This window comes from Neoarius graeffei, chromosome 14, assembly GCF_027579695.1.
Source record: "Neoarius graeffei isolate fNeoGra1 chromosome 14, fNeoGra1.pri, whole genome shotgun sequence".
Lineage (NCBI taxonomy): Eukaryota > Metazoa > Chordata > Actinopteri > Siluriformes > Ariidae > Neoarius > Neoarius graeffei.
The window spans coordinates 22,314,029-22,339,074 of NC_083582.1; the positions used below are offsets into that span (position 1 = coordinate 22,314,029).

Sequence of the window (25,046 nt, forward strand, 5' to 3'; positions counted from 1 at the left end):
GACTTTTATAGAATTGATCAAGCTAATGGTGGATTTGGTAGGGACCTGGATGTTGACCTGTTAGCCTGATTAAATAAAAGTTTCTATAACTGATTTATAACTTAAACCATCCTGTATTACAAGATTATAAGATTGTTCTGGAAATTTCCAGTAATTTGACACCTTCGGTCTCATTAGTCTGCTGCCCACATTAATCAGATTATTGTGTGAGTTCCGCCGCCGCCACAAACTACATTGCCAGGTCTCGCCTCATCTCCATAGCAAACTGCACTGGTGTTTATGCACCTTGAGCCAGCACTGAGAGAAGTTGCAGAATTCAGCTGGCTATAAACAATCTAAATAAATATTTATAAAAATGTAGAAAAAGTTTATTAATGACAAAATAAATATGTGCAAATTATTAAGCCAGAATTAAGAGTTTGGCAATACAGCGGCCGTATCCCAAATGACTGCCTATTGAAGCTCGAGTGCACTATAGTTTAAAAATCCATTACTTCCTAGTAACATGTAGTGCACTTATATAGAAATTGGAGACATATTTAGGAGTCAACCCTCGTTACCAGGCTACACGTTTTCATTTCAGTTCAGAAACAAAAACACACACAAGACCTCACACTTTAACACTAACCAGATAATTAAACAAACAAACAAAAAAGAAATCATTAAACATGAAGAGTGCGCTTTTTTTTTGTTTACGTATTACGTAGATGTGCTTATTACGTGTCAATTTGCGCATGCGGGACACTTTTGGGTCGTTTTCCGTTCATATTGGAGATCGCATACAAGTCTCATATAATTGGTAATGTGAACGGCCTAACAAAAAAATCGGATTTCACAACAAATCGGATATGGGTCGTTTCAGGTTGCAGTCTGAACATAGTGTTTGAGCAGGCAACAGAGGCCTAGGGCTGGCCCGTGGAACAGCGCGCGGCACGCCTCCTCCCCCTGTTAATGGGCGAGGCGCAGCTGGCTGCACTACAGCTCCCCGCCGACAGCCAGCTGGTCTATGCAGACCTCCGCCGGGCCATCCTCCAGCATGTGGGGCACATCCCCGAACAACACTGACAGCGCTTCCGCGCTCTGCACCTGGAGGAATTCGGCCGGCCATTCGCATTTGGCCAGCAATTCCAGGACGCCTGCTGGCGGTAGCTGAGGGCTGACAACCGTGACGCCACAGGAATCCTCGATCTGGTGGTACTGGAACAGTTCATCACCTGACTACCCAAAGGGACCGCGGAGTGGGTCCAGTGCCATTGCCCGGTGTCGCTGGATCAGGCCATCGAGCTGGCGGAGGACCATTTGGCGGCTGTTCCAACGGCAGGACGGCAGATCCCCTTGACTCCACTATCCCGAGAAAAAAACGGCCTTTTCCACACCATTTAGCTTACACCAGTTTGTTACACTTCCTTTTGGGATGTTTGGGGCGCCCGCTACGTTCCAGCGGCTTATGGACAGGGTCCTCCGCCCCCACGCCACTTATGCAGCCGCGTACTTAGATGATATCATAATCTATAGTAATGACTGGCCGCGGCATTTAGAACACCTAAGGGCCGTCCTTAGGTCACTGAGGCGAGCGGGTCTCACGGCCAACCCGAAGAAGTGTGCGATTGGGTGGGTGGAAGTACGGTATCTGGGCTTCCACTTGGGCAATGGGCAGGTGCGTCCCCAAATTAACAAGACAGCAGCGATTGTGGCCTGCCCAAGACCAAAAAGGGGGTGAGACAGTTCCTGGGGCTGGCTGGCTACTATCGTAGGTTTATACCTAATTATTCGGACATCACCAGCCTGCTGACTGATCTCACTAAAAAGGGGCCACCAGATCTGGTCCAGTGGACGGAGCAATGCCAGAGGGCTTTCTTGGAGGTAAAGGCTGCACTGTGTGGGGGGCCACTGTTACACTCCCCTGACTTTTCTCTCCCCTTTATGTTGCAGACGGATGCGTCGGGCTGGGGGCTGTTTTGTCCCAGGAGGTGGAGGGGGAGGACCATCCAGTGCTGTATATCAGCAGAAAGCTGTTGGTGCGTGAGGGGCACTACAGCACCATCGAGAGAGTGCCTAGCCATCAAGTGGGCGGTCCTCACCCTCTGCTACTACTGTACCTGCTGGGACACCCCTTCACCCTCTGTTCGGACCACACGCCCCTCCAGTGGCTCCACCGCATGAAGGATGCCAACGCGCGGATCACCCATTGGTATCTGGCACTCCAGCCTTTTAACTTCAAGGTGATCCACAGGCCGGGGGCGCAGATGGTCGTGGCGGACTTCCTCTCCCATGGGGGGGGGGGGGTCGGCTGCAGGCCGGATGGCCGCCCGGCCTGAGTCGGGCGGCGGGGGCGTGGTCAAGTGTCGGTCTGTGACCGGAGGGCGGAGTCAGGGAAGGTAAGTGGCAGAATCACTGCACCTGATGTCAGTTAACGTGTATTTGTGTGTCTTCCCCAGTGACCGCGCCCTATATAAGGAGAGAGAGCAGAGGAAGAGAGCTCTCTCCCCGACCAGACGACTTGTGTGTGTGCATGTGTGGCTGGGAGAGTGAATACTACACTGAAAAGTGCAAAATAAGAGTTTTTGGGAACTCAGTTCTGGCCTGCCGTCCTTCTGTGCTCCACCCACCCATCCGAATTGCCACACACAAACTCTGAAAATGAGGCATATACAACATTTGACACTTTCAAGGGTGAAGAACTCCCAAACAAGATAGGTTAATAACTAAAAGCAGATTTACTACAATACCAAATCAGAAAAAGCTGGGATAGTCTGAAATTGAAATTAAAACTGAAAACAATGATTTGTAAATATCATTTGACCTGTATTACACTCAAAACAATATAACAGGACATTAAATTCATGAGGTAAAACATCAAATAATGTTTTGGGGTTTTTTTTCCCCAAACTCAACACATCAGTTTTGATTCTTGTTTCAAAACAAGTTGGGACACTAAAGCATTTGCCATTCCTTCTCACAACACTTAACATATGTTTAGGGGCTGAAGACAAAGTGATGAAGTGTTTCAGGTGTTATTTTGTCCCATCCTTCCTACAAACAGGTCTTAAGGTGTGCAACAGTATGGGGTCATCGTTGTCATTTTGCATTTCAAAATTCTCCACACATTCTCTACTGGGGACAGACAACATCTTTCACAGCTATGCTTTTGTAATGTGTGCAGAATGTGGTTTTGCATTGTCTTGTTTAAATATCCTTAGAAAAGGTGCCATCTTGAAGGCAGCATCTGTTACTCCAAAATCTCAATGGACATTTCTGCATTAATGCTGAACCATCACAGAAGTGTAAGTTACCTTTGCCAAGGGCACTGAGACAACCCCATACCATAACAAACCCTGGCTTTTGAACTTGTTGCTGATTAATAATCAGTCTGGATGATACTTTTCATCTTTGGCCACATGGTGTCCAATTCTTCCAAAAAAAAAGACCTGGAATACTGATTAGTATGACCATAATACACATTTCCATTAGTGATGGCCCACCCCAGATGCCTCTGAGCCCAGAAAAGCTGACCGTGTTTCTGGACACAGTTAATGTAAGGCTTCCTTTTTGCACAGTAAAGTTTTAAGTGGCATTTGTGGATGTAACTCCATATTGTAGTGCTTGACAAAGGTTTGCCAAAGTAATCCCAAGCCCATGTGGTTATATCAGCTATAGATGAATGACGGTTCTTGATGCAGTGCCGTCTGAGGGATTGGAGATCACAGATGTTCAGCTTAGGCTTGCACCCTTGCCCTTTACACACCAAATTTCCTCCAGATTCCTTGAATTGTTTAATGATATGCATCACAAAGGGTGAAATATCCAAATCCCTTCATATATTTCTTTGAGGAGCATTGTTTTTAAAAATTATTGAATTTTCTCATGCATTTGTTGACAAACTGGAAATCCTCAGCTTATCTTTGCTCCTCAAAGACAAGGCTTTGAGGAGCAAAGGCCTGGATACTGATTTTGTACCAAATCATGATTACAATCACCTGTTTCCACTCACGTCATTATTTAATTATTTTACCTCATTACTAGCTCTAAATTTCGCCCATACCAGCTTTTTTTTTGTAATGTGTTGCAGACCTGCAAGGCAGGAATGGATGTATATTAACAAATGAAAAGAAGTTGACAGACAACACAATATTTTGGGTTCATACTGTCTGTAATAAAATACAAGTCAAAGTAAATTTAGAAATCATTGCTTTCTTTTTTAATTTGCATTTTCCATACTGTCCCAACATTTTCTGATTTGGGGTTGTATACTGATCTAATTTAAGTTTACTTTTAATTTAGCCAATTCAAAGATGTCACACTACTCACACTAATAAATACCCTCTGGTGCAATATTATATCTGCAACTTCATTTAAGATGGAACTGGCGTTTTCAATAACATGTTGAGAATTGTGTCGTATTTGCTCTTTACCTGGGACATAGATGTCATAAAAGAGTAGATGAAGACTTTTCCTTCATGATCCCCCTCATGATGCAGTGGAGCAGAAACAAGAAGGAGGTCTGTGAAGCCGTTTGAATCCAAGTCCACCACACATAACTCAGCACCATAATAGCCACCAATTTGAGGCTGGGGAGGGAAAAAAAAGTGACTGGGTCTGAATTTCATGTGAGAACAGTCAGTCATTCACATCTCACATCAATGGTGACTGAACACGGTGTGCCAGAGCTGTGAGGCACATTCACTCCATGATGCACCACAATGCAGTCTGTTTGTATAAAGGCGCTATAACTAAATAAAAATCACCTCAGGAGAAGACAGTATCTTAGAGTCTCCACTGCCTGATATGATCACTTTCCCCTTGTGCTCATTTCTTGGAGCTCCCTGGATGATGTAGTAGAGCATGCTGCTTACTTTTGCTACTGTCATGGAATAACCTGTGAGCACAGGACAAGTAGTCAGGAGTTTTATTTTTTTATATATAACAATACACAAAAATATATATTTTTGAGTGGTGAATGTATATTTCACAAGTGAGTACAGTGAATGAGTGAAATATTTTTCAACATGAGAAGACAACCTTCTTATCTTCACACCACTGTGTAATATTCTTATTATATAGACACAGCCACAAAAAAAATGCAAGTTAATCAAAAGAATCTTAATTTTGAACCGGTTTGCCATTTTGACAAAGTCAGTGGGAATATACTAGGAGTGACATCATCTGAGTGAAATACCAGGAATTATTGTACATACAGGCCACTTTTGCCATGTAATAAAAACATGTATTCTATTCCCTTCTAGCAGGTTTCATTCGTTTGGTTCGATAACATGCAATATTATCATATCGCTTATGTCCCAATGGCAGTGCGGACAGACGCAGTGGCTCGGGGCTCTTGGTTATCTAAGTCTAAAGTCCTTCCCGCACCATATGGCACATTAGGTGGCGCCAGTCTCTGTTTCTGTAGCCCTCGGCCTCTTGCCTATTACATAGCTAGGGTTACAGTGGGGGGCTGGTCCTCTGGTAACCATGAGAGGCTCTCAGTTATACAGCAGCATTTTTGTATGTGTGTTATGTTTACTTGTTCAGTATGCTCAAGCACTCAGCGGATGTCTATATTATGGATGAACCAAACTACTTAAAATCGGAGATCTGTGTCAGGATTACACCTCTGAAAGCCTGTACTCTATCCCACTGGAGATTCTGCATACTGAAAAGCCCAGCGGAATAACAATTATCCCACCCATGAGGCGTTGGAGGTGGTGTAAGGAAAGGAAGCAAAAACAAGGCAAAAGAACTGGCATACGAGCTAGGCTACGGGCTAACCCACACAGACCATTCCTGCCGAGTCTCCTCCTCACCAACTCCCTATGAGTCATCAATAAGATGGACAAAATATGACAGAGGATTACCACTCACTGCATGGATAGCTGTGTGATGATAAATCACAGAGACTTGGTGGGATAGCACGATCCCCAACACGGCTATCAAGCTAGCAGGCCACTCTGTTTACCGAGCAGACAGAATTGATGACTCTGGTAAGAGCAAAGGTGGAGGAGTGTGCATATACATCAATAATAACTGGTGCACATCTACAGATATTATTAGGTCACATTGCTATCTGGCTTTGAAATGCAGACCTTTCTATATGCTGAGAGAGTTTACTTCCATTTTAATCATGGCTGTTTACATTCCACCACAGACTAATGCCAAGTTAGCTCTGGAGGAGCTGCATGATGCCATTAATAGCCAGCTGAATGCACAGCCAGAGGGAACAGTGATTGAAGCAGGAGATTTTATTCACGCGGCTTTAAAGACTGTAATGCCCAAATTGCACAATGATGTACATTTCCCAACCAGAGACAAGAATATTCTGGATCAGGTTTACACCAATATTCCAGGAGCTTATAAAGCTGCCCCATCCCCACACCTTGGCCTATCTGACCACAATGCACTGGAAATGATTCCATCTTACAGACCTCTAATCTGCAAAACATGACCAACTGTTAAAGCCATCCAAGTCTGGAGTGAAGAATCCACTTCATTGCTGCAGGACTGTTTTGAAAATACAGACTGGGAGTTGTTTGCACAGAATACAGACTTGGAGGAATACAGCTCATCTGTTTTAGCTTACATAGCCTTCTGCACAGACACCATGTTAACCACCAAGACCATCAAGTTGTTCCCAAACCAAAAGCCCTGGTTTGGCAGGAATGTGCGGTCTCTGCTCAGGGCACAGGACACTGCCTACAGGCCAGGGGACAAGCTGGCTTACAGTAATGCCCAGAGAGAATGGAAGAAGACCACTAAAAATGCCAAGTGCAGATACCAGCAGCGCACTGAGGGCCACTTTGAAAACAACAACCCCTGCAGCCTGTGGAGAGGTATTAAAGCCATAATGGACTACAAAAGTAGCACCTTGCTGACCAGCCATGACGCTATGCTTTCTGACACCCTGAACCAGTTCTTTGCACATTTTGATAACCCCATCAGCAGAGCGAGAACTGAAATAATATCCTCCAGGGAGGAGCCTGTACTTGTCTTTCAGCACCATCAGGTGAGATCCACTCTGAGGAAGGTTGACATCCCCAAAGCAGCAGGACCAGACAGGGTGCCAGGCCACACACTGAAGTCATGTGCTGACCAACTAGCAGGGATGTTCAACTTGTCCCTGTAGCAGGCTTTTGTCCCCACATGCCTTATAACCACACTGCAAAAAATTGAAAACTGAATTTGAGGAGAAAATTACTTAATACTAGTGAAATTCTCTTGCTGCATGGACAGATATTTTTACTTGATAAGACATCTTAGAATAAGTTGGTTGCAATCTAGAACTAGGTTTAATAATCTCAGAATTGGTGTCTTGTATTCTTTTAATAGGAAATTCCCCACCTTTCGCCTGTAGTCAGCTGGGATAGGCTCCAGCTTGCCTGCGACCCTGTAGAACAGGATAAAGCAGCTAGAGATAATGATGAGGAAATTCTAGATCATTTCAACTGTTCAAGATATTTTCACTTGCTAAGATATAATTTTTTGCAGTGCACCACTGTTGTCCCTGTGCCCAAAAAGCAAGCAGTCAGGTGTCTCAATGACCATCACTCATTTGCTCTGACACCAATTATTATGAAGTGCTTTGAGAGGCTTGTACTATCTTACATCAAGGCCAACATCTCCATTGATCTGGACAGCCACCAGTTTGCCTACCATGGAAACAGAACGGCAGAGGATGCAATCTCAGTTGCACTTCATACAACGTTGTCTCATCTGGAGCATCCCAACACATATGTCAGGATGCTATTTATTGATTTTAGTTCTGATTTCAATATAATAGCCCCCTATGAACTGGTAAACAAGCTCAGCAACCACCACACACTGCTCATGGATTTTGGACTGCCTCACTAACAGACTGCAAAACGTCAAGGTGGGCAACCACATATCCACTCCTACCCTGAACACAGGAGTACCACAGGGCTGTGTCCTTAGCCCAGCCCTTTTCACTCTATTCATGTATGACTGCACACATCCACTCCTCTAACACTATCATGAAGTTTGCTGATGACACCACTATAGTGGGACTGATATCAGAAAATAATGAGAAGCCCTACAAAGAATAGGTTCAACACCCGGTCCAGTGGTGTTCGGACAGTAACCTGGTATTGAACACAACCAAAACAGAGGTTGTTGTGGACTTCAGGAGAACCAGGAAACCCCCCCCCCCCCCCCCCCCCCCACACACACACACACATAAACAATGAAGAGGTGGAGAGGGGGAATGACCTCAAATTCCTGGGACTCCACATCATAAAGGATCTGACTTGGACCCTTAAAGTGCATATTCTGGACCAATTTCATGTTTTTTTATATATGAAAGTATGTCCCTTTGCACACTCATCCAGAAGGGTAATTTTGCACAAGGCCATCTGGCTACAGCAGAAAAAAATAAAATAAAATGCATCTGGAAAAATCCCAAGGGAGTCTGGGGCCAGATTCGTGATGTTACCTACGGAACCACCAGCAGGCTGCGCGAGCTTGCACAGTTTCAGTGCACAGCCTGTGTAGACCAAGCGCTCCCATTTCTCTCTCATTGTCTGGTCTTTTGGAAAATTATGAGTACTAATCCCATCAAGATTGGTGTTGCTACACCCTCCTACGATACATCTGTTAACCATTTTAATAATTATGTGATAACGTTGAAGAAATTTGCAGAAAACCACCAGGTTGTTTTCTCATAAACAAATCAGCGCTGACGTAGGATTCAGAAGGAGGTGTCCCGCAAGTGACATCACAAAAATCAACGTTTCCTGGGAAATCCAAATGCCAAGCTTTTTCAGAGGTGGACCAATTTGCCTCAAATGGCTTGATTTCAACTGAATTTTTCTGGTATTGCGCAAGGTAAAAAAATTGCACAAAATGCAAAATGTGACAGATATTTGACCAAAGTTTAAAATAAAATAGGAGAATTACATTGCTCTTGCTCCTGAATTTACCTTTAACACCTCCCACCTGGTGAAGAAAGTTCAGCAGAGGCTTTTATTCTGGAGAAAACTTAAAAAAGCCAAACTCCCTTCTCAGCTCTTAGTAAACTTCTACAGGAGCACAATAGAGAGCTTGCTCTGTTACTGTATCACAGTACACCTGCTGTACTGCAGAGAACCGGAGAGATTTGGAAAGGATAGTTAAGACTGCACAGAGGATTGTGGGGACTAAGTTACCAAATGTGTTAACAGTTTATGTTTATGTAAGAGGGCTAACAACATTATTAAGGACTTAACACACCCAGGTTATAAACTGTTTGTACCCTGTCATGATAAGTAAATAATTCATCCTGATTAAGATTCAGTTTATGTGGAAGCCACTAGGCGGCGCGGTAGGAGAATAAACGTTATGACAGTAAACCTAGAACATGCTTGTGGTGCCTCCTATATAAAACCACATCGAAACATGGTGTCAGAAGTATATTAATAAAGCAAACAACAGTTTTTCAAACATGGAAGGACTTAAGCCACCTGCTGGACTTGATCTACAGCACGGGAACCTGTCGGAAAACTGGAGAAGATTTTGACAAAGGTTTGAGTTGTATCTAACAGCTACTGGAGGCGCTAGCAAGCCAGCTAAGGTATAGTCTTCATGGTTTCTTCATGTTGCCGGCGAAGAGGCAGTGGAAGTGTATAATACCTTCACATTTGAAGAAGATGAGGATAAACATAAACTGACGGAAATAATGGCGAAGTGTGAAGACTTCTGTAACCCCAAGAACAACATAACATATGATTTAAGTTTATATGATTCAGATATAAGTTTTTCACATGTGTGCAAGGGGATATGTCGATTAGCCAGTATCTCACGGAGTTAAAGCTAAGGGCAAAGTCATGTGAATTCGGACAATTGCAAGAGTCCCTTATTAGAGATCGAGTTGTCTGTGGAATCATGTCGGACGTAATGAGAGAGACTGTTAAGAGAGGTTGACATTACTCTCGAAAAAGCAACTCACACTGTAAAAAATGATTTTGTGGGGTTGTATATTTTACTGATAAAAAATGATTATTTTTTCCACAAAAAAAATAGGTAAGCAAAGGTAATCGATTGCAAGGGGTAGATCATACAGGCGCTACCTATTAATATAGAGTATAAACTTCTAATGGTGAGAAATGAGTAAACTACACCCAATTGAAGTGATGAAAATGGATTAAATAATAATCAGAAATATTAGGCAGGAAATAATGTAACGCAGTAGGTAGGGTATAACTACCTAAAATGACTAAAATATAGCCTACTCGATTCTACGCGCAATGATTCATGGGAGCATGCTCGTACCGTGCTCATGATTCAGCAGAAAACAGCACTCGTGCATGCAGTGCTCCCAGAAGAAGAGACGGGAGCGAGTCTGCGTCTCGAAGGGAATTGAGAATTAACATTTACAAGGACGCAAACAGTTGAGCAGGATTTATTTTGTTTTTTTTTGTTGTGTGTGTGTCAGTTGACCTGAATGTCTGGCAGAACAGAGAACCATTTAAGAGATATGAACACATGTAGCATCACTTCACATTCTAAGTTATTCTGATTTATGTGAATACTGTCTAAACTTGTCTTGGGGAGAAGAGTGCTAAATATGTACAAGAATAACCTTTTCTTAAACTTTTATCTTGGCACTAACTGTTTTTTTGGAAGGTTTTTACCTTTGGCACAGCAGAGAGAGAGTGAACTGCTTTTACTCAGGTTAAGCTACACACAAACAGATTTCTCTTGTCTTTTTTGAACACACACACACACACACACACACACACACACAGAGCTTGTGTTGTGTTGTGTCAGTGGCTTAATCTGAATAATTGGTAAAACGCACTGTTGGGTGAGTGCTGCAGGTGTTCATATTTTTCTTAAATTGTTCTTAGTTATTCTCATTTGTATGAATACATGTGCAAACTTCTCTAAGAGGAAAAACAGTTGTGTGGTGTATTTTTTTCTATTTTTGTAACAGCTTTAATTGTTTTATATCTACACTGTGCCCTCCACTCTTGACCATTTCTACATGCCCAAAGGCATCGAGTTGCTGCCATGTGTTTAGCTGACTAGAAATTTGTGTCAGCGAGCAGTTGTACACATGTATCTAATAAAGTGGCCGGTGAGTGTATATATGTGTGCATTGTGTTTTACATTGTTTAAATACAGTATATTGGATATGTTGCATGTTAAGACTTAAGTGACTGATTAAACAAGTTGACTTTAATACTGTCTGGCGTCTGCTGTGTCTGAAAATAGCTTCAAGTAAATCTAACCTTCCTGGAATAGGTAATAGTTAATTTGTCATAGTAGCTAATAATTATTAATAATTATTAATTACATAAATAATGGCTAAACATTTAGTGTTATTACTACTCAATAATTTTGAGTAATTTTTATTGAAAATCGTAGGCAATATTTACCTTATTTCTTTGAGTAATTTATAGCTGTTGAATGTAGGTGGTATTTATTCAAAATAATGGTTGAAATTTACCCAAATAAAGTCTATGCAAATTGTTACCTTAGATAAATTGGGTAAATTCTATAGGTTGTTTTTTATAGTGCAGCTTTGCCTCGCGGCAGAAATGACTAAAGCACAAATTAAACAAATGCATGACGAGGATCACAGTGCACAAGCCTCTGCATGTGAAAGCAAGCAAGTAGATGCTGTGAAACATAAGCAAAAAAAAAAAAGGGGGGGGTCCCATATACGATTCGTACATTGGGGGAGTGCCTGTTAGAGAGCGCACTTGTCCTGGGCCATCGGCATAGTGAGGTAGGGTGGCCAGTTCCTTTCCTCGCCGCCTTTAACTTCCCCAGTGTTTCCACCAGGTCCCCATTCACTGCTGTGTGGACAGGGAGCGAGCCCCAGATCCCCGTCGAGCCGAGGCTCGAACCAGGGACCGTTCGCTTAGCGGTCAAGCGCTCTAACCACTTGGCCACCTGCGCTCCGAAACATAAGCAGACACTTAAAAAAGACCAGCAAAATAAAACGAAAGTGAGTGAGAAAGACAAAGCAAGCACGTTTGATTGCAAATGATGTGGAACTGAGCATGCATTGCGCAAATGTCCTGCTTATGGCAAACAATGTAAAAATTGTGAGAAAATGAACCACTTTGCCAGGATGTGTAGATCGAGGAAAGTGCACGCAGTTGATGATGACATCACTGAGCAGCAAGCAAGTCTTTTCGTTGAAGCTGTGCACGCAAAGACTCAGTCACAAGCAGATGAATGGACTGGTGAAATAGAATTGGAGTGCAAGCCTGTCAAATTCAAGCTCGATACTGGTGCGCAGGCCAATGTAATTCCTTACAGCTTACTTCAGAGAATAGGCAAAAAGAACTTACTTAAACCAACTAATGTGAAACTGTCAGCATACACTGGAGACAAAATAGCTGTAAAAGGAAAGTGCAACTGGACAGTGAAATACAAAAAGAAAAGTTTTTTTTCCTGGAATTCATTGTCATAAAATCAGATGCCAAACCAATACTTGGAACTCAAGCATGTGAACAAATGGTGAACAAACATCAAGAGGGTGACGGCACTGAATAAAAGAAATGGATATCTTCAAAGAGTATGCTGACGTGTTCGAGGGCATAGGCTGCCTAGAGGGAGAACACGCTATTCGAATTGATGAGTGTGACACCAATTTTTACCCACCTAGGAAGATTCCTGTCACTCTAAGAGAAAAACTAAAAACAGAACTGAACAGAATGGAAAAAATGAAAGTGATCACAAAAATCGAAGAACCTACACAGTGGGTAAATCCAATCGTGATAGTGGAAAAGCCCAATGGGAAATTGAGAATCCACGTGATCGCAATACAGCGGTAATGAGAGAACACTACCAGCTACCAACAGTTGAGGAAATAACCTGCAGACTGTCAAAAGCCAAATACTTCACAGTGCTGGATGCAAGCTCAGGATTTTGGCAACTGAAATTAGACAAAGCCAGCTCTCGCCTCTGTACGTTTAACACTCCTTTTGGCCGTTATAGATTCCTCCGTCTTGCTTTTGGAATTAATTCGGTTCCAGAGGTGTTTCACAGAACAGTGAGACAACTGTTTGAAGGAATTGAAGGCGTTGAGACATACATAAATGACCTTCTGATCTGGGGTGAGACAAAAGAACAGCATAATGACAGATTGAGACTGGTGCTAGAGAGAACAAGAGCCAAGAACTTCAAGCTCAATAAAGAAAAATGCAAAGTGGGCCTGGAAGAAATCAAATACCTGGGTCATATCTTTTCGAAAGATGGTTTGAAACCAGATCAGAGCAAGATTGAGGCTGTAAAGAAAATGCCAACACCAGAATGCAAAAAAGATGTGGAGCGATTTCTGGGCATGGTCACGTACCTTGCAGAGTTCATTCCAAACACGTCACAACACACTGAGCCACTACATGGACTTACCAGAGATGATGTGGCATGGCAGTGGAAAGATGAGCAACAGCAGGCATTCAGCAGATTGAAAACAATGCTCACTGAAGCGCCTTTGCTCAGATACTACGACATAAAGCTCCTTGTAACGCTGTCAGTTGATGCTTCCAAAAGTGGACTAGGTGCTGTCTTAATGCAAGAGGACAAACCAGTTGCATATGCATCGCGTGCATTAACTGAAACAGAACAGCGCTATGTGCAAATAGAAAAGGAAATGTTAGCGATTGTCTTTGGAGCAGAACATTTTCATCAGTACGTGTATGGAAGAGAAGTTAATGTGGAGTCGAATCACAAGCCACTTGAAGTGATAATGAAAAAGCCGTTGAGCAGTGCTCCAGCCAGAATACAGAGACTCTTAATGAGACTGCAGAAATATCAAGTGAACGTACAGTACAAGCCGGGAAAGGAGATGCACATCGCAGATGCATTGTCCAGAGCTTACTTACCAGCAGTGTTGGGCACGTTACTTTCAAAAAGTAATTAGTTATAGTTACTAGTTACTTTTCCCAAAAAGTAACGGAGTTAGTAACGGAGTTACTTTGTCATAAAAGTAACTAATTACCCCTAAAAAAAAAAAATCAAATTCAATTAGTGTAATCATAATAAAAGTGAATGTTAAATGTGTTTGATGACTGAAATGGACACTTAACAGAACCAATTAGTAATGTTATCTACACTATATTAATATTTTTATGGGACAATGTGAGAAGACATCTATCAAATGTAATATGTTTTTGTAGTTATTAAAATTGTTACTAATTACTGGCCACTGACGAGGACAAACGCTTTGTTCCTCGACATAATGTGCATTGCACGTAAACACTCTTGCCTTTTATTTCAAGTAATGAAAAGTAATGGCTGTATTTCCAATGTGAAAGCGCAGTGCTGGGCTGACTGCTCGCCGTCGCTGGGTCTTCTGATTGAAAGAGCGCTCAGTAGGCGGGGCCTACCTACGTATGTTGTCCAAATCTACTCTGATTGGCTTACTGTGCCGTTGTCTCGTGTCTCCCCGCCCCACACTAAAGCAGAGTAAAGAAAGGCTGAACGAGCAGCGTGCCAGATGAGAACAGCTTTAATAAAGTAACGCATAGTATTTTATTGTAAGTAACGGGAACGGCGTTATAACGATGTAAAAAGTAATTAGTTAGATTACTCGTTACTAAAAAAAGTAATGCCGTTAGTAACGCCGTTTATTTCTAACGCCGTTATTCCCATCACTGCTTACCAGTGACCAGCTCACCTGATAAAGACATAGCAGCTCAGGTGCACATGGTGATCACCAACTTGCCTGTGTCAAGTGAGAAATTTTTTCTGAAAAAAAACAAAGAATGATTTGATGCTGACCAAACTCTCAGAAACAGTCCTGAATGAATGGCCAAAGACAAAGTGCCAAGCTGCAAAAGAAATACAAAAGTATTGGAATTAAAGAGAGGAAATTTCAGTAATTGAAGGAATTCTATTCAAAGGAGAACGACTCATAGTTCCAGCTGCAATGAGAGCTGAAATGCTGAAGCGCATTCACGAAAGTCATTTGGGCATTGAAAGTTGCAGACGCAGAGCAAGAGAAGTACTCTTTTGGCCAGGAATGTCACAGCATATCACAGAAATGATGAACAGCTGTAATGTGTGTAGTGCACATCAGAAACGACAGACCAAAGAACCGTTACATCCACACAGTGTTCCAGAAAGACCCTGGCAGAAGATAGGTGTTGACCTATTCACCTTGGACCAACAGGAGTATCTAATCTTAGTGGATTACTATTCCAAGTTTACCGAGGTTGAGTGGCTGAGGTCAGACACAAGAAGTGTAACAGTCATCACCCATCTTAAGTCGCAGTTTGCTAGACATGGAATTCCTGAAACAGTGATTTCAGATAATGGACCTCAATTCAGCTCTCATGAATAAGAGTGGGAGTTTACTCACAAAACATCAAGCCCCCACCACGTGCAATCAAATGGAATGGCAGAAAGAGGAGTACAGACTGTTAAACTCATGCTGAAAAAGGCTAAAGCAGATGGAAAAGATCCGTATCTCTCTTTACTGAACCCGAGGAGTACACCTTTAGAGGACATTGGAGCGTCACCAGCCCAGCTGTTGATGGGTCAGCGCGTGAGAACGAGACTTCCAACAACGTCACAAATGTTGAAACCCTGCATGGTCTTGAACACAGTGCATCAGTTGTTGGAAACAAGACAACAAAAACAGAAAGAATACTTTGATCAAGGAACCAAAGTGCTTCAGATTGGCGACAATATCAGAATATGGCAAGATGGCTTATGGAATCCAGCTCAAGTAACTGGACTTTCTGATCAGCCCAGATCCTATATCGTACAGACACCTGATGGACAGGTGTATAGATGGAACATAAAGTTTCTGATGCAGTCAAAGGAAAAAAGTAACACAACCAAAGACAAGGACAATCAAAACGTTACACTGCAGAATTTGTGTGACAACGCAGAGGAACAACAACAAATGGACATTCAAAACAAAACACAACAAAGAGATGTCAGTCCTACAGAGCTTCCAAGTCTCCCAACCAAAACAGCAAGTGGACAGATTGTCACCAAGCCAAGAAGGCTTGTCGAGGAGTAGCTATGAACTTTGTCATGTTTGAACAGGCGTTCTATTTTAAAGGACAATTTAGGAACAATTAACAAAAAAGTAAGATAAGGAAAAAAAGGAATGAAAAAGAAATATGTTAAAAGTGTTCATCTCATTATCTCTAGCCACTTTATCCTGTTCTACAGGGTCGCAGGCAAGCTGGAGCCTATCCCAGCTGACTATTGGCCCTTTTCCACTACCCTTTTTCAGCTCACTTCAGCTCACTTCAGCCCGACACGGCTCGCGTTTCGACTACCAAAAACCAGCACGACTCAGCTCGTTTCAGCCCTGCTTAGCCCCTAAAACTCGCACCGATTTGGAGTGGGGCTGAAGCGAGCCAAGCCGTGCCGAGTGAGGTTGGGGGCGTGAGGAGACACTCCCCTGTGCACTGATTGGTGAGGAGGAGTGTCCTCACATGCCCACACACGCCCCGCGAGCGCGCTGGGATCTGTAAACACCGCAAACCCGGAAGAAGAAGAATTACGAGAATTTCTGAAGCCTTATGCGCCTCGCCTCATCTATACGTTCTTGCCAGTATCTGTTGGCGTTGTCGGTGACAACAAGCCACAGCACCAAGACCAGCAACACTAACGACTCCATGTCCTCCATGTTTATTGTTTACTATCTGGGTCGTGAGACTACCGCTTAAAAGCTCACTGAATCAGTGACATACAGAGCATCGTGGACGAGTTCGCGGAGCGCAAGGCTCGTCGTATGCCCTTCAAATAATGCGCGCAGTAGGCTATTGATGTTTTATTATGAGCCATGTACAGTATGTCACCTGTTTATTTGTTTCTGAGTTACATGTTCGTTTGAAGGACTTAATGTACAAAATAACATAGTTGCACCCCGTAGTGTTGAAATTGGTAAACACAGTGCATTCAGTGAGGTTTGCACCGCCCTCCTTTTATTTCTGACTCTTCCTGTCACCGTTGCAACCTCTGAGCGCTCATTCGTATGCCCTTCAAATAATTTGCGCAGTATAGGCTATTGATGTTTTATTATGAGCCATGTACAGTATCCTAATGTTTTTTGTTTGAGTTACATGTTCGTTTGAAGGACTTGATGTACTAAATAACATAGTTGCACCCGGTAGTGTTGAAATTGGTAAACACCGCAGTTGCGGACATTTTGTAGCCTAAAATGATGTTATGATAAGCTTTAATAAAGGGCCCGGTCATTTGCCCCGCCCCCGGCCCGGCTCTGACTTGTTCCGCCACTGTCACTGATGTCACTGTTTGCGCTGCTTAACGACATCACGTGACGTCCACCCACTTTCGCTAACTCCACCCAATGTGTCCACCCACTTCCAGCCAGCACGGTTCAGCGCAGTTGTAGTCGAAATGCAACTCCAACAGCCCCGCTCAGCTCGACTCAGCACGGCACGGCTCAGCCGCGTTTGTAGTGGAAAAGCGGCATATGTGTGAAAGGCGGGATACACCCTGGACAAGTCGCCAGGTCATCACAGGGCTGACACATAGACACAGACAACCATTCACACTCACATTCACACCTACGGTCAATTTAGAGTCACCAGTTAACCTAACCTGCATGTCTTTGGACTGTGGGGGAAACCGGAGCACCCGGAGGAAACCCACACGGACACAGGGAGAACATGCAAACTCCACACAGAGAGGCCCTCGCCGGCCATGGGGCTCAAACCGGGCCTTCTTGCTGTGAGACAACAGCGCTAACCACTACACCACCGTGCCACCTGTTAAAAGTGTTAACAAATGTAAACATGTGTTTACAAATGAGAAATGTGTTATGCCAAGCAGAATTTCTTTTTCATTTTCAGGTCATGGACTTTACAGTGTGACAAGAGTTCATATGCTGATAGTTCTTGTTAAAAAAAAAAAAGGGGGATGTTATGATAACTAAATAATTCATCCTGATTAAGATTCAGTTTATGTGGAAGCCACTAGGCGGCGCAGTAGGAGAATAAACGTTATGACAAACCTAGAACATGCTTGTGGTGTCTGCTATATAAAACCACATCGAAACATCCCCCTCCCATTGGGCAAAAGATACAGGACCATCGGAACACACATAAGTAGACTGGGGAACAGCTTGTTCCCCAGAGCTGTAGGCTCCATCCCCCCACACACACACACACAGGTTGCTGCAAACACACTGATCACTTTACATTCAGGATTGTAAATACAATTATTACAATCTGTGCTATATCTGCTTACACTGCACTTTATTTTACTGACTTGATCACTTTACACATAGGAACGTAAATACACCTAGTATAATTGTGCAATATCTGCCTACACTGCAATTTCCCCACTTACTTTCTCTTGTATTTATTTTATTTATATTCTTTTTTACTGCTGCTGTTTTCTCTGAGTGCTACCAAACCAAGTTTCATTGTATAACTACAATGACAAAGTCTTATCCTTTGTGTATTACACCGCTCTACCCAATGAAGAATGAGCATGCAATATTGTTATGATATTGCACATTATCAAGACAACACGTCACACGATGGAGATGTAAAATTTCCATGCTAGTGAGCAACTTTGACAATTTGTAAACAAACATGGCTGCTAGGTTTGCTTCATTAAAAACGGAAGATTCTTCGAGAATTTTGGCTGCCAGGTAGCTCCATTGTGTATAGTTGTTGATGTTGATTTTAAAAGCAACTAAATAAATTACAATAAATAAAATAAATAAAATACTGTGGTGAGTGTGCGTGGAAGACGACTCTGGAGAGAGAAAGCTTAGTTTCTTGGTCTTTAGCCTGTGCTACTAGCTCTCAATAGCACTGGCTTGACAGCACTAATGTTGGCCTTCACTAACACTACTGATGAATGCTTCACTGGCTGGAAGGTGACTGGACTGCCGCACTAACAGCACCGAGTGTTGGCCTTGGAGAATGCTTATATGAAGACAGACAGATTATATATATATATATATATATATATATATATATATATATATATATATATGCTCACCTTTGACTCATTCAGTATCATTCTAGCTAAATGGAATATATCTAATAGACCACTCAAAACCAGCCAATATTATTTAAATATATGTCACTCAGGTCCAGGATGTATTTCATATGAAAAATGAGTTTAACACGAGAAGATAAACTTCATATCTTAATGCTAACGTGGTTTTCTTTTTATTATATAGACACGTTCACAAACAAAATGTAAGCAAATTTATCAAAACAATTCATCAATATGTTACTCAATGTTCTGGATGCAGTTCATATGAAGAATACAAGTGACACATTTCTCAGTAAAACACTCGTGTGCATGTCTCTCTCTCATTTTATATTATATATGTATATATACATATACACACACACACACACACACACACATATATATATATATATATATATATATATATATATATATATATATATATATATATATATATATATACATACATACATACATACACTCTTTCCAAGTAAGCACATGGAAGCTGCCCTCCCTGCTTTAGCTGTTCCATGCAGGCACATGGAAGGTCAGGGAGGTGTGCTCTCCCTGCCTCAAGGCTTTCCACATAGGCACGTGGAAGGGCAGGGAGGTCCCATATTCTGACCTTAATCAGTGTCATCTCTGTTGTCATTGATGCCTGCTCTGTTCTGTACCCTATGGGGGGGTTGCTGCGGCTCTCCTTGCTTTACCCTTTCCATGTAGGCACATGGTAGGGCTGGGAAGTGTATTCTCCCTGCCCCAAAGCTTTCCACATATGCACGTGGAAGGGCAGAAAGGTCCCAGAACAGAGCCGCCCGCCAAATACAAATTGTTGCAAATATTGTAATGTAAATAAAGTTCCTTGATGAAAGTGGTCCTGACAGAAATCTCAATTTTTACAAAAGTGTAAATTGCCTCCATGTTAATGATTTGCATTAACACAGTTTATTTTTGTACAGCCAACATGATTTGAACATGTATATTCAAATTCAAAAGTCTGGAATTAAATTAAACTGCATGCAGCCAGCCAAGTTCAGGATCGAGTCCCAAACCCTGAAATTATGTAACAGCAAAGTTATCAAATAAACTACAGAGCCAGGCATGAATTAACATAGTCAAGTTAATTTAATACTAGTCAGTGTCAACATATTCCCATCTTTTCTGTGTAGCTCTTCCAGACAAACAATTTCTGTAAATTATTGATTGCACTTGTGTCTATTGTCCAATATTTACAAATACCATGTACCTGCATCTGTTTAGGTTGCTGATTTATCTATTAAATTGACCTCTAGACTGTGAATTGATTGACTATCAACTAGCAGAGTCAATAAAGAACTATTACAATTTGTTTGTTAAATCTCTGATATTGAAGGCTTTGGGAAACACTCACAAAACAGACTCGTACTTAATGTACGTCATTCTTTAAGTTGTTCATTCTTCAGCAAGATTCATCGTTATCAGGAAACACACCCCAGAATGTTTTAAATGGAAGTACTTTACTGGGGTTTAAGTGAATAATTTAAAGGCAGTTAAAATATTTAAAATTTTTTATGTTAAAACACATTCTGTATGATTCCAAAGTTCTGACAGTGTAAATGAGTATTTTCATTGCTCTTACTTTGTAGTTGAGGGTGTACCCAAGTCCTTATTTGCCATATTCAAGTGAATTGCGAATGTGAAATTCCAATTTATGGAGTTATACTGTATATTTACTATACTTAAACACTAAAATGCAAACCCACAATATATGCATCATCATACTCGAACATGTTTGGGATCCTTAGCTCAAGGGAAGGGAAATCTTAGTACTACTGCATTCTACAATCCCAATTCCAAAAAAGTTGGGACACTGTGTAAAACAAATAAAAACAGAATATGAAGATTTCCAAAATCACAGAAACCCTATATTTAATTGAAAATAGTACCAAATGTTGAAACTGAGAATTTTTTTTTTAAATATATGCTCATTTTGAAATTTGATTTCAGCAACATGTTTCAGAAAAGTTGGGACAAAGGCAAGAAAAGACTGAACAAGTTGTGTCATGCTAAAAAACAAACAAACAAACAAACAAAAAAATAATTTGGTTGACTGGCAACAGGTCAATAACATGACTGGGTATAAAAAGAGCATCCCAGAGAGGCGGAGTCTCTCAGAAGTAAAGATAGGAAGGGGTTTACCACTCTGTGAAAGACTGCGTGGGCAAACAGTGCAACAATTTAAGAATAACGTTCCTCAATGTAAAATTGCAAATAATTTGGGGATCACATCTATGGTATATAATATTATTAAAAGATTCAGAGAATCTGGAGAAATCTCTGTATGCAAGAGTTGTGTCTTGCATACAGAAATTTCTCCAGATTCTCTGAATACTGACACTGCATGCCTGTGATCTTCAGGCCCTCAGGCAGCACTGCATTAAAAGCAGACATGTGTCTGTCGCGGAAATCACTGGATGGGCTCAGGAACACTTCAGAAAACCATCGTCTGTGAAAACAGTTCATTACTGCATCCACAAATGCAAGTTAAAACCATATATAAACAATATCCAGAAGGACTGACACCTTCTCTGGGCCTGAGCTGTTTAATGATGGACTGAGGTGAAGTGGAAAATTGTCCCAAGGTCTGACGAATCAAAAGTAGAAATTCTTTTTAGAAATCATTGACACCACGTTCTCCAGTCTAAAGAGGAGAAGGACCATCTGGCTTATCAGTGCACAGTTCAGAGCAATATGCTGCCATCCAGACAAAATCTTTTTCAGGGAAGGCCTTCCTTCTTTCAGCAAGACAATGGCAAACTGCTTTTTGCACATATTAAAACTGCATGGCTCAGTAGTAAGACAGTCCAGGTGCTAAACTGGCCTGCTTGCAATCCAGACCTGTCTCCAACTTAAAACATTTGGCGCATTATGAAGTGCAAAATATGAAAAGGTGACCCCGAACTGTTGAGCAACCAAAATTGTATATCAGGCAAGAATGGGACAATATTTCTCTTTCAAAACTACAACAGTTGGTCTTCTCTGTTCCCAAATGTTTACAGAGTGATGTTAAAAGTAGAGGTGATGCAACACAATGGTAAACATACCTCTGTCCCAACTTTTTTGAAACGGGTTGCTGACATCAAATTCAAAATGAGCATATATATTTAAAAAAAAAAAATTTCTCAGTTTCAACATCTGATATGTTGTCTTTGGACCATTTTCAATGAAATATAGGGTTTCTGTGATTTGTAAATTTTCGCATTCTGTTTTAAGTTTACACAGCATCCCAACTTTTTTGGAATTCGAGTTGTATACAGTTGTATGCTTGCAACTTTGTGGCAACAGTTTGGGGAAGACCCACATATAGCTGTGACGGTCAGGTGTCCACAAACTTTTGGCCAGTAGTGTTTCGGGATTTATAGATACCTGTACAAAATTAAGATTTTCAAAATTTTACCCCATTTATATTGTTTAGGTTGCGTTTTAAGAGGCTTCTCACCTAAATAACTGTCAGGACTGTTGCCTTTCTGAAAGGTGTTGAAAGGTACTCCAAGGCTATTATATTTCTGATAACCGCCTTTCCACTGAAATGCTCCAACTGCACTCATTATTATGTCCCCCTAAAAAATAAACAAAAAAAAACAAACCCACATCATCTTCAACAAAGAATTCAGCCTCTGATTTTCAATACTCTTGTAACATGAGGATAATACAAACAGGTCACAAGTGCATGAAATCAACATTTTGCTTATTTGGAGCAATACAAGAATCATTGCTAAAATCCATAGCATCAGTCACATTACAGGTATATTACAGGATTATGTATAATCACAATGAAAGCCATAGAGATCAAAACCAGGAAGACAAAATAGATGCACAGAAAACAAGGACCTGAGAAACACAGGTAACCATGGCTTAGAAATGAACATACAGTGGTGCTTGAAAGTTTGTGAACCCTTTAGAATTTTCTATATTTCTGCATAAATATGACCTAAAACATCATAAGATTTTCACACAAGTCCTAAAAGTAGATAAAGAGAACCCAGTTAAACAAATGAGACAAAAATATTATACTTGGTCATTTATTTATTGAGGAAAATGATCCAATATTACATATCTGTGAGTGGCAAAAGTATGTGAACCTTTGCTTTCAGTATCTGTTGTGACCCCCTTGTGCAGCAATAACTGTAACTAAACGTTTCTGATAACTGTTGGTCAGTCCTGCACACCAGCTTGGAGGAATTTTAGCCCATTCCTCCGTACAGAACAGCTTCAACTCTGGGATGTTGGTGGGTTTCCTCACATGAACTGCTCGCTTCAGGTCCTTCCACAACATTTCGATTGGATTAAGGTTAGGACTTTGACTTGGCCTTTCCAAAACATTAACTTTATTCTTCTTTAACCATTTTTTGGTAGAACAACTTGTGTGCTTAGGGTCGTTGTCTTACTGCATAACCCACCGTCTCTTGAGATTCAATTCATGGACAGATGTCCTGACATTTTCCTTTAGAATTCGTTGATATAATTCAAAATTCATTGTTCCATCAATGATGACAAGCTGTCCTGGCCCAGATTCAGCAAAACAGACCCAAACCATGATACTACCACCACCATGTTTCACAGATGGGATAAGGTTCTTATGCTGGAATGCAGTGTTTTCCTTTCTCCAAACATAACGCTTCTCATTTAAACCAAAAAGTTCTATTTTGGTCTCATCCGTCCACAAAACATTTTTCCAATAGCCTTTTGGCTTGTCCATGTGATCTTTAGCAAACTGCAGACGAGCAGCAATGTTCTTTTTGGAGAGCAGTGGCTTTCTCCTTGCAACCCTGCCATGCATACCATTGTTGTTCAGTGTTCTCCTGATGGTGGACTCATGAACATTAACATTAGCCAATGTGAGAGAGGCCTTCAGTTGCTTAGAAGTTACCCTGGGGTCCTTTGTGACCTCACCGATTATTACACACCTTGCTCTTGGAGTGATCTTTGTTGGTCGACCACTCCTGGGGAGGGTAACAATGGTCATGAATTTCCTCCATTTGTACACAATCTGTCTGACTGTGGATTGGTGGAGTCCAAACTCTTTAGAGATGGTTTTATAACCTTTTCCAAACTGATGAGCATCAACAACGCTTTTTCTGAGGTCCTCAGAAATCTCCTTTGTTCGTGCCATGATACACTTTCACAAATATGTGTTGTGAAGATCACACTTTGATAGATCCCTGTTCTTTAAATAAAACAGGGTGCCCACTCACACCTGATTGTCATCTCATTGATTGAAAACACCTGACTCTAATTTCACCTTCAAATTAGCTGCTAATCCTAGAGGTTCACATACTTTTGCCACTCACAGATATGTAATATTGGATCATTTTCCTCAATAAATAAATGACCAAGTATAATATTTTTGTCTCATTTGTTTCACTGGGTTCTCTTTATCTACTTTTAAGACTTGTGTGAAAATCTGATGATGTTTTAGGTCATATTTATGCAGAAATATAGAAAATTCTAAAAGGTTCACAAACTTTCAAGCACCACTGTATATATGGACAAGGCTTTACCCAGAAACAATGAAACACAAAGGCTTAAATAGACAAACCAATCAATGGAAGAACTGAAAACAGGTGAGAGTGATGACACAATAGGGAAATAAACCAATTACAAGATGGGTGAAGACAAGGCATGAATCAAAACAAAACATACATATATAAACAAAGAAGCACATGCTAGGAAAGTGCTATTTGCCCCCTTCTGCACTTTTGAGCTCACAGATGGCCAGGACTGGCTACTGTTGCTATAGCCCCTTTTACACAGCCTATTCAAAGCAGGAACCTTTATTCCACCTCAAGTTCTATATAAAATGTCTGAATGCGGAATGGGGTGTCTGTCTTTTTCCGTCTCTGAAACAGAACGATTGTTAGTAACAGAGCCAGAATTGACGTGTAAAAGGGACAGCCAGCAGGACAAAGGAGTTACATTTTTAACCTTGACATTCTTCTTTTAGAGACCAGTGCAAATTCAGCATCCCCGTCTATGACATCTAAGGTCCACATGCCTTTCTTCCTCAAATCACTTCTTATTTCACTTTCTCCTCACCATAGTTCTGTTCACACAAACATGTTGCGTGTATGCGTCTCTCTACTCCTCTC

General features: G+C 41.4%; 1 protein-coding gene across 1 annotated transcript in view; it reads right to left on the minus strand.

Moving 5' to 3' along the window:
* LOC132898050 (integrin alpha-X-like) overlaps positions 1-25,046 on the minus strand; it is a 267,909-nt gene that overhangs the window by 140,192 nt on the left and 102,671 nt on the right. The window contains exons 11-13 of the mRNA XM_060939420.1: positions 22,397-22,517; positions 4,746-4,876; positions 4,413-4,568 (exon numbers count right to left, since the gene is read on the minus strand). Coding sequence (XP_060795403.1) covers positions 4,413-4,568; positions 4,746-4,876; positions 22,397-22,517 — 408 coding nt within the window. The remainder of the gene's footprint in view (positions 1-4,412; positions 4,569-4,745; positions 4,877-22,396; positions 22,518-25,046) is intronic.